Here is an 11,171-nt window from a genome sequence, read left to right as displayed (position 1 = left end):
TCAAATAAGAAGGTAAAAATTATATATTTTTCTTCATGCATCATATCAAGACTTATGGAGATATATTACAAACAATTCTAAGAGGGGAGATTATAAGATCAAAGGTTACATGAAACAGAAACTCTATTAAAAAAACCAACCGTTCAAAGCATCTTAGGAAGCTAATCAAGAAAAGATCAACTAAACTCTAAATTAATAGATGTTAAAGAAGCAGAGAATATTGGTTTTAAAATAAATATAAAAGAAAAGTATTACATCATGCTGACATTGTGTATGGATAATTTGATCCTGGGATCACAGCCAGTTGTTGAGTTTAGTCAGGAGAAATATGTATATTTCTAGATGGGAGCCTGCTTGCCATTTCTTGTCCTGAATTGGCAACAGAAAAACTATATCAGAGGTCAGAAAGGGTCCATGCGGAGAAGGTTACCTAATGCAACCATTTATTTTGGTAGGGAAATGAAAATACTGAGACAAAGTGTGGGATGAAAGGAATTTCAGGACAGTAAGTGCCAAGCTATATATTATCCTCTTTGTTTTCCATTATTGACTTTCTCAAGCTAAACTCTAGAGATCGGCATATTCCATTATAGACATACAGTAATATTAGAACTAAGTCAATCATGCTGTTCACATTTGTGTCCACTTTTACTCAGTGTGGTCTATTTGGTATCTCACAATACAACTCTGAGTGGAAACCACTATATTCTTCCATGTAGTGAGACATTTAAGGCTAAATTTATGGATCAAGATTATCAGACAATTTGGCAGAGATAAAATAAATAGCTGTTTTTTATTGTAATATGTTTGTGAATGAGTTATTCTTTGAGCAAAAGTTGCTATATATTTTTAGACTAAAAATATTTCATCTATTTTCTTTGGTAGGAAACAGTGAAATATTAAAGGAAGTACCATTTTGGAGAACCAGATTTAGATATGAAATTGGCTCTATAGTCTACTAAGTGATTTTCAAGAAGACAGCCAAATAATGAATCATTTTCTATCTGTTATTACCTAGAACTGAAATTTAGTTACCTACAGTGCTTAGCTATAGAGTCTGTTTTCCCACAGTCTAGACCACACCTGAAGCTTTTCATTGTTGTCCCACATTCTGAATGCAAACCCATATCTAATTACATGTTGTATTGCATCAGTTTTTCCAGACACAGAGGTAACAAATATTTAAAAATCTCTAGAGAATTCATTATCCATTACACTTAAATTGTGACATCCTGCTGTGATCTTGTTGATAGCAGTGCAGAAAAGGTATTGGAAAGAACCACAAACTGGAATGTTGGCACTACAGGGTTATAGCCTCTCTCCTGCATGAATCCTTATTCCTCTCTAAGGACTACAGGAAGCCTTATTAATTCATCATGCTTGCTTTCAGAGTTAAAACATTCACTTACGGTAAGAACAACTGTTTTACAAAGCATGTGAGATCCGAGAAAATATAAAAGGAAACACAGAACGGATGTTGAGAAGCAAAAGGGAGGATGGCAGGCAGCAGAAGAGAGGAAAGAAGAAAAGAACCAAGAGAGCTCAGGAAGTAAAAAGTTCTCATTTAATTACATAATTTTAGTTATATTTTCTCTCTCTCTCTCTCTCTCTCTCTCTCTCTCTCTCTCTCTCTCTTCTCTCTCTCTCTCTCTTCTTTGTCTGTCTGTCTCTTTCCTGTATTCCTGTATCACCCAACTTAAACTAGAAAAATTTCATAACCAGACCTTTCTTTAGATGCCCCAGACTTCCACTTGAGGTAGCATCTGTCCATGAACTTGTCTACATAAGAGAAAGGTCTATTTCAGATATAACAGAGGAGGAATTTCAGAATGAAGTTAAAATTTCTGCAGACCTTAAAATTCCTACTCCAACCCAAACACCAGTAACTTTTCAATACTTTCTTACATCTCAGAGTCTCCAAAAATTTCAAATTTATAAAAAAAAAAACATAAATTCCAGCCTCCACTTTTAGGAAAATGCTGGAAACCATGAAATGTTTTGAAGGTGAGTTTGAAACTACATGGTCAGAAGCAATAGAAACTGGACTGTCAAAATCAAGCAAAGCTACAGTATGAAGGCTTGTAAGTTAACAGGAGTAGTACTTACCAGGTGTAGAAAGGTGGGAACTTCAGAATGCTATTCTAGCTGCCTGAACTCAGCTTGTGAATTTCCTAGGGCTTTATTTGCACGCAACATGGAGAAGCTTTTCCTTTCAGAAGTGAGACTGGATTGAATACAAAGCATGTCATGTAGTCCACAGTATCAGAGGAGCTTCATGGTAGAGAAAATATTAAAAGGTGATTCATATCTTGATATGGATGGGTCATAAATTAGGTCATCACTGTGTGACAAAGAGATGAAATTGACCTATCCCATTTCTTTTTTCTTTTCCTTTCCCTTTCTTTCTTTCTTTCTTTCTTTCTTTCTTTCTTTCTTTCTTTCTTTCTCTCTTTTCTTTTTTTTTCAATATAGTGTTACTTTTTAACTGTTGATTTTAGGTTACTATGCAAAATAATGAGTTTCTTATCTCCAAGATGATTCACTTCCTCTTTTCAGTGAATTCCAACCACTGCTGTCATATTATTGTATTCTACTACCCTTTTTGTTTCCCACTTTCCTTAGATCTCTTTGTTCCCTCTCAAGACCAGAGGAAGCTTTAACAGGCTTCCTTTGGGAAGCTGAAGGGATGGTCTTGATGGCAGTAAAGGAAATATGTTACTTTAATGTTAACTAACAAGGAAATGCAGATGATGAAGTAGGGTATATACTGGATTGAGTAGTGAGTGTACATAATCATTGAAGATTATTTTTTCTGTTTATTGTTGCCCGTATCCACTGTTCTTTCCCGACACAGATTCTGGCCTTGTCAATGCCTTCCCCATTACAGAATAAGTGTGGAACTGGACTGTGCTCTCGCAGTCAGCTCAATGGCAACCTCAAATTCCAGCAGCATCTTGTCCTCCACATTCTACCTCACAGGCATCCCTGGCTATGAGGAGTTTCACCACTGGATTTCCATCCCATTCTGCTTCCTCTACCTTATTGGCATAACAGGAAACTGCATGATCTTGCATATCGTGAGGACAGACCCAAGGCTCCACGAGCCCATGTATTACTTCCTGGCCATGCTTTCTCTGACTGACATGGCCATGTCCCTGCCCACAATGATTTCCCTTTTCAGAGTGTTGTGGTCCATTTCCCGAGAGATCCAGTTCAATATCTGTGTGGTACAGATGTTTCTGATTCATACCTTTTCCTTCACTGAATCATCTGTGCTCCTGGCCATGGCCCTTGACCGGTATGTGGCCATCTGCCACCCTCTGCGATATGCAACCATTCTTACCCCAAAGCTTATTGCCAAGATTGGGATTGCAGCTCTGCTCAGGAGTTCCATCTTGATAATTCCACTTATGGCACGCCTAGCATTTTTTCCCTTCTGTCACTCCCATGTCCTTTCTCATTCCTATTGTCTGCACCAGGACATGATCCGCCTCGCCTGTGCTGACATCAGATTCAATGTCATATATGGGCTAGTCCTCATTACTTTGCTGTGGGGCATGGACTCCCTGGGCATTTTTGTATCTTATATTTTTATCCTTCTCTCAGTGTTAAAAATTGCATCTCGTGAGGGTAGGCTGAAGGCTCTCAATACATGTGCATCCCACATCTGTGCTGTGCTCATTCTGTATGTGCCCATGATAGGGTTATCCATCGTCCATCGTTTTGCCAAGCATTCTTCTCCTCTCATCCACATCTTCATGGCTCATATCTATTTGATGGTGCCACCAGTGCTTAACCCCATCATCTATAGCGTGAAGACCAAGCAGATCCGCCAAGGAATCCTCCATCTCATTTGTTCTCCCAAAATCAGTTCTATCACAATGTAGGCGTTTCACCAAGACAAGAAGGGCATCACCACTTGCCATGTGAGTCCTGGTAAACTGCTCCAGAGTGGTCAGCTAGATAAAAAGCAGAAGCAAGTCAACAAAGCACCACCAAGAGGCTGTGAATGGAGAGCATGGTGCTTTCCACTGTGTCAGAGAGCCAGCCTTCACATTTGCTTCATAAATCTTCTTCAGTTAGGAATATGTTGCAAAGCAGTATATTGGTAATCATTTCCATTTATCCTCTCCCACTTCTGTCTCAAACTTCATTCAAGATGATTTATCCATGAATATAATGACTTTGTTTTACTTTCTATATTATATAATATATCATGGAGTTTTAAGATACCTTATTCTTATATGATTATTATGTGTGAAAATGTACTTAAAGTTGGTGGACTTTTTTTATCTAGAAATGAGAATGTACCATGGCTTAGTGTAGACCTATACTCAAACCCCTTAGCATCAATTTCAAATATTTATGTACATATCTCTTCCCTACCTGAGGATGGAAAAGAAAGGAGCAGCCTCAAATTTTTGTAATTTAATTTTTGGGGATATTGTTTTCTTTTTGTGATGCCTGAGACCAAACCTAGGCCTTGGTGCTTGGAAGTAAACTCTTCTACCAGTGAACTGTTTCCCCTAGTCTAATAATTTTAATGTTAAAGGAAGCAAAGAGTCAAAAAATTAATTAACTAAAATTAAAAAAGAAAGCAAAGAGCAAATTCTAATTGTTATGTGATCAGGTGAAATTAATGCTATAACTCACTGAATTAAATATGTCCCAATAGTAATTTATATAATAATATTTATCCAATAATATTAAAATGCACATATTTAAAAAATGGTGATAACTGAAGTATAAGCTCTTCTTAGCAAGAAGCAGATAACCTAGGAATTTTAATATCATCTAGACCTCTTTTTAATATAGTGTTGGAGTTACTTAGTCTGTGGTCATGCACAGAGTAGGATAACAATTCTTTCAAGATTAGCTGGGCTTTCTTGAATACAATCAGGTGAACAACCAGATGAAAAGATAAGCTCAGACTCAAGAGTGTCTGTGTCCCCTATAGTTATATGCCTCAAAAGTAATTCATGCATTTTCACACACATTTTTCTAGGTTTTAAATAGGAATTGTGGCAATTGAATTGTGCTTATTATAAGACTTAAAGTTGCTATATGTTAAATGATTATGAAATAAACTGTTCTTGAAAAAGTGACTCATTTGTATATTCATTTTAATATTATATAATTGTCAAGACTATATTTTTAAATATAAAATTCATTTTAATAATTTAAAATTAAAATGTTCAAAATGTGAGTATCTGATGTTATCCTGAAAAACTCACAAACTATTGTTTGCACCTATATTTGGCTTAGTTGTATCTGTTTAGCCTATTTGTTCTTTTTTTTTTCTTATTTGTTCAAAATTTTATTTTACATCCAACTGCAGTTTCCCCTCCTTCTCTCCTCGCAGTCCCTTTCTCCATCTCCCCTCAATCCCCCACCCAACGCCTCCTCTGTTTTTGTTCAGAAAGGGGCAAGCCACCCATGGGTATCAAAAAGGCATGGCAAATCAAGTTCTAGTAAGACTAAGTATCTTCTCGTGTTTAAGGCTGGACAAAGTAAGCCAGTGCAAGGAATAGGTTCCCCAAAGCCAAACAAAGCATTAGGAATAGCCCCTGCTCCCACTGTTAGGAGTCCCACAAGTAGACCAAGCTACACAATTCTTACATATACAAAGAGAGAATGTTACCCTATTTATTCTTTTATTGGGCCTGTTTATCACCTCATTTGCAGCACATTCATCTTTAAAAGGGAATAGAAAATGAAACAAGAGGTGTGAATATTAAATGTAATGATTCACTTTATAATATGCTACATCTTTAAAATCAAATCGACTTCATGGAGATAGTTTTTAAAGATTTGATGTGTATGAATGTTTGTTTGCATGAATGCATATGCACAAAATGAATGAACTGTGCACACTGAGGCCAGAAAAACATATAGGATTCTTGAGGTTGGACTTACAGATAGTTTAAGCCACCATTAGCATTCTGGGAATCAAACCTGGGTCCTCTACCAGAACAGAAAGTACTCTCTTTAAATTTTTTGTTGTTGTTGTTTTGAGACATGTCTCTGTTTCTCTGTGTAACAGTCCTGCCTACCCCGGAACTCCCATTTTAACCCATGCTGACTTTCAACTCACTAAGGTCTCCCTTCCTCTGCCTCCTGAGCATTGGGATTAGAGGTGTGTACTACCTCTGTCTGCCCCAGTAAGTACTCTTAACTGCTGAACCATTTCTCCAGCTCCTTTAAGAATAACATTTACGAAGAATATAAGCATCATACCGTCATTAATAACATTTATAGTCATCACGTAAGAGATATCTTCACAGGCAAATTTATTTTAAAAATACATATATTGAATATAGAGAAACTGTGCATATGGAAATGACTTCACAGTAGGATGGTACAACATCAAAATAAGGATAACACTCAGAGTTTCATGATGTTGATGGAATTATTATTTTCTTTGCTCTACATTAGAACTGCATGTTTCTGATCCTGTATGGGATCTGGAATACACTGTTAATTTTAGGATATTTGTTTCTATTAAACATATCTGTTCACATTCTGTATGTTAACTTTTTAATTTGTATCCCACTTCAACTGAGCAATGTGGAAAGGTTTCTAGAGAATATGCATTGTGGAATGAAAGTATAGTAACTCAATTTTCATATCAGTATTGGGGAATGTACAAGGCTAATTGTGGGCTTTCATGTCCAAATGTTTGCACATAACTGCACTGTTTTGTCTTCATTTGTATAGACATGGAATCTCCATGTTTTCTGAAGCCCAGGAACATAGCTAACCATCGTTATAACTTGGTGCAGTGCTAACATAACTGCCAACTTTCCCACTGAGGACTTCATCCTCGAAAGCCAGAGCTCTTGTATATTCCTACCATTCATAGGTAAATGTCTTTGTACAGATACTGTATCTTGAGGCAATCCTCTTAAAAATTTCATTAGGTAGAGTTTATTTTAGTTGCTATGTGCAGCATTATGCATAAAAAGCTAGCAGAAAGACAAGTGAGAAAAAAATATCTGTAGATGCAAAATTACAATTATGTGCTTTAACAGTAGGTATCATTATTATCTTCATCATAGTTAAGAAACTAATTTAATCAACTTGTTAATTAATTCTGTGTGGTAGAGCTCCAATATCTATAATTATCATGATCATATTTATTAAAAATAATGAGAGTTTTAAGACTAAGAGTGGGTGTTTGAAAATGCCACTTATAATAACAGCAAACACTGATTAGGTGTTTGTTTCCTACTATGTCCTACTGAACATTTTATATCTAGAAACAATGTAAGTGCTTGAAAAAAGTGGTTGAATGTAAAATATTGCTCTCTGTTATTCTAATATGTTGGTGCATTTTAATATATTACACTTGTTTGTCCATTGATGAAAGCATATTTTGAAGTAATGTTTTTTATTTCTCTTGGGCACTTGAATGCTTACACATACACACACACACAAAAATACACACACAAATAAAAATAAAAATTTTCTAAACAATAAAAGAAACAGAGAGATAAATCTGAAACAATGACCAGAAGATAAATGACAAAATCTGCTGACTAACACCAACCAGGAAGACTCTACCTTTCTATAGTTCCAACAGTCTCTCAGAGCAGCAACACTTGCTGACCAAGTTATCAAACACATAAGACTGTGGGTGACATATTGCATTCAACTGTAACATACTTATAAAAAGCAAAATTAAACAAAACTTCATAATTTAAAGACTTGAAGAAAGATAAATGAAGCTACACTTTCATAAACCTATGTAAATTTTCCTCAACAAAATTCTAATGTATAAACAAACTGGATCAAACCAGCTTAGTTCAGTTAAAACATCATCAAACTGGATCAGACCAGATCAAACTGGTTCAAACTGGATCAAACCAGTTTAGACCAGTCCAAAATCGGATCAAATTCGTTCAAGCCAGATAAAACCGGTTTAGATCAGGTCAAACCAGCTCAAACTAGTTTAAAGTGGTTCACACCGGATCAAACACAGTTTAAAACGGTTTAGACTGGTTCCAAACCAGATCAAACTGGTTGGAACGGAATTAAACTGTGTTAGACAGATTCAAACCGGATCAAAGTGGATCAAACCGTATCAAAATGGTTTATACCGATCAAACCGGTTTAGACCAGACCAAAATCATATCAAACTGGATCAATTCAGATAAAACCGGCTTAGACTGGCTCACACCGGATCACACCTTTTTAAACTGGTTCCAAACCAGATCAAACTGGTTCAAACCGAATCAAAAAGCTCTAGACCGGCTGAAACTGGCTTAGGCTGGCTCAAAGTGGATCAAACCAGTTTAGTTCGGTTCAAACAGGATCAAACTGAATCACACCAGATATATATAGTAAAGATCATAGCAAAAAAATGAATATAAAAAACAACTAACCATGGGACCAGGCTTGAGCCAGGGACATCTGTGATAACAGGCCCAAACTAGAACCTTCATGGGACCAGGACTGAGCCAGTGACCTCAGCTCAGAAGCAGGCCCAAGCAAATGACCTCAGCGGGAGCAGGCCAAAATGACCACTGTCGTTACAGATTGACCCCTGGGAGTGCCCAGCAACCTTGGGGAATGCTAAGTGACCTCTGGGATGAGTGGCCCTGACTCCACCATGAGGAGCAACCATCAGAGCCTTGGATCTATTGGCATCTGGAAGATTGATCACCAGAGACACAGCCCCAACTATATATAAAATGCAAAAAAGAAAGCATATTCAACAAACAGTGCTGGCATAACTGGATGTCAACATGTAGAAAAATGAAAATAGATGCATATTTATCCCATGCACAAAACTCAAGCTCAAATATCAAAGTCCTCAACATAAAACCAACCACAATGAACCTCATAGAAAAGAAAGTGGGAAGCACTCTTGAACACATTGGCACAGGAGACAACTTCCTAAATATAATCCCAGTAGCACAGACCCTGAGAGAAACAATTAATAAATGGAACCTGCTGAAACTATGAAGCCTCTGTAAAGCAAACAACATGGTCAACAAGACAAAATGGCAGTCTACAGAATGTGAAAAGATCTTCACCAACCCCACATCAGACAGAGGCCTGATCTCCAAAATATTCAAAAAACTCAAGAAATTGGTCATCAAAAGAATAAGTAATCCAATAAAAAAATGGGGTGTAGACCTAAGCAGAAAACTCTCGATAGATGAATCTAAAATGGTTGAAAGTCACGTAAAGAAATGCTCAACATCCTTAGCCATCAAAGAAATGCAAATCAAAACAACCCTGAGATTCCATCTTACACTTGTAAGAATGGCCAAGATCAAAGCACTGATGACAACTTTTGCTGGAGAGGTTGTGGGGAAAAGGAAACACTTCTGCTTTGCTGGTGGAAGTGCACAATGGTACAACCACTTTGGACACAGGTACGGCAATTTTTCAGAAAATTAGGGAATAACCTACCTCAGGACCCAGTAATACCACTTTTGGATATATACCTAAAGGATGTTTAATTGTGCCACAAGGATATGTGCTCAACTGTTTTCATAGCATCTTTGTTTGTCATAACCAGAAACTGGAAACAACATAAATGCCCCTCAATTGAAGAATGGATAAAGAAGATGTGGTACATTTTCATAATGGAGTACTACACAGAGGAAAAAAAATCACATCTTGAAATTTGTGGGCAAATGTATGGATCTAGAAAACATCATATTCAGTGAGTTAACCCAGACCCAAAAGGACAATTGTAATATGTACTCACTCATAAATGGCTTTTAGACATAAAGCAAAGAAAAATCAGCCTAAAATTCACAATCTCAGAGAATCTAGACAACAAAGAAGATCCTAAGAGAGACCGACATGGATCTAATCTACATGGGAAGTAGAAGAAGACAAGATCTCATGAGTAAATTGGGAGTGTGGGGACCACGGATTAGGGTAGAAGGGGAGGGGAAAGGAAGGGAGGGAAGCATAGAAAAAAATATATAGCTTAAGAAGAACAATTAAGTTTTTATTTGTAGATATGTGAGTGCTTACTACTTGTGTGCAGGTGCTTACAGAGGCTGAAAGAAGTTATTGCATCTCCTGGTGCTGTAGCTACGTGGTTGTGAGCCTCATTATATGGATTCTGAGAATCAAATTCCAGTCTCTGGAACAGCAGTAAGAGCTCTTAACTTTTGACAATTTTTCCAGCCCTAGATTGCATATAATAAAAAGAAATGGTCTAAAGTAACACAAACTAAACCTGATGTTTTAGGATTTGAGTTTAAAGGCTGAAGTCATATTTGGTCCACAAAATGATTATTTATCCTCATTACAGACTTATTCAGACTACTGTTTGATTGACACCTTGAAATCTCAGTGACATGACACCATGGGCAATCCCTTAAAGTTATGGTCTTTAAGAGAAGAAGGAGATAAACAGCCTCCATATTAGAGTTCTGGGGAGATTATGGTTAACATAACCATAACATAATATGGTTATGTCTAGAGGACATCACCACTGCCTGTTTGATTCTATCCCAGGTCTTCTTTTCTTTGATCACTGGCCATGTCAGAGAAAGAGCATCTCTGGAGGGCAGCCACAGAGAGGCCGAAACATATGGCTACACTCACTACATATGTGACATTTCTTGATCATTTGAAAACTTTGAATAGTCATCAACATCTTCATTCCAAGCACAAACTGCAGGTTTTGTTTTTGTATTTGATGTTCGTACTTTCCGTCTGCAAGGGCTTTCTATTCCACTTAACTCAGCCTCATCATCTCTGTCCTTCATTATCTGATTAGGTTACATAAGAATTAAAATAAACTGTAAATAGAATTTGTTATACAATGTTTTCAAAACATGCTCTCTCTGTACTAATATAAGAGATATGAAGTTGAATAGGCCAATGTGCTTTCCTATTTGCAGCTGCCAAAGTGTGATCATAAAGGAATTAAAATGAGTGGATTTTATTTATTAATTTTCTTGTTCAATTCATCCTTAAAACTTTACGTTTCAATAATATCATATGGGTCACTAAAACAAGTGAAAGAGATACAAAGTCATACATGAGAAAAGTGCCTTAAAATCATATGATAGTGGGACTAATGAGAACTCAAGAACAATGGCAATAGGTTTTTGATCCTACTGCACATACTGGCTTTGTGGGAGCCTAGGCAGTTTGGATGCTCACCTTACTAGACCTGGATGGAGGTGGGTGGTCCT

The 11,171-nt window shown here is 36.8% G+C and overlaps 1 protein-coding gene across 1 annotated transcript; it reads left to right on the top strand.

The window, feature by feature from the left end:
• Positions 1 to 2,927: 2,927 nt before the first annotated feature.
• Positions 2,928 to 3,887, top strand: LOC101991532 (olfactory receptor 51G2-like). Its single transcript, XM_005370147.2, has one exon. It carries the CDS (start codon positions 2,928 to 2,930, stop codon positions 3,885 to 3,887), a length of 960 nt encoding a protein of 319 aa, XP_005370204.1.
• The last annotated feature ends 7,284 nt before the right edge of the window (positions 3,888 to 11,171 follow it).

The sequence above is a fragment of the Microtus ochrogaster genome, unplaced genomic scaffold (assembly GCF_000317375.1).
Source record: "Microtus ochrogaster isolate Prairie Vole_2 unplaced genomic scaffold, MicOch1.0 UNK73, whole genome shotgun sequence".
In the NCBI taxonomy this organism is placed as follows: domain Eukaryota; kingdom Metazoa; phylum Chordata; class Mammalia; order Rodentia; family Cricetidae; genus Microtus; species Microtus ochrogaster.
The sequence above is the reverse complement of the archived record's forward strand: the minus strand, read 5'-3'. Positions and strand labels throughout refer to the sequence as shown.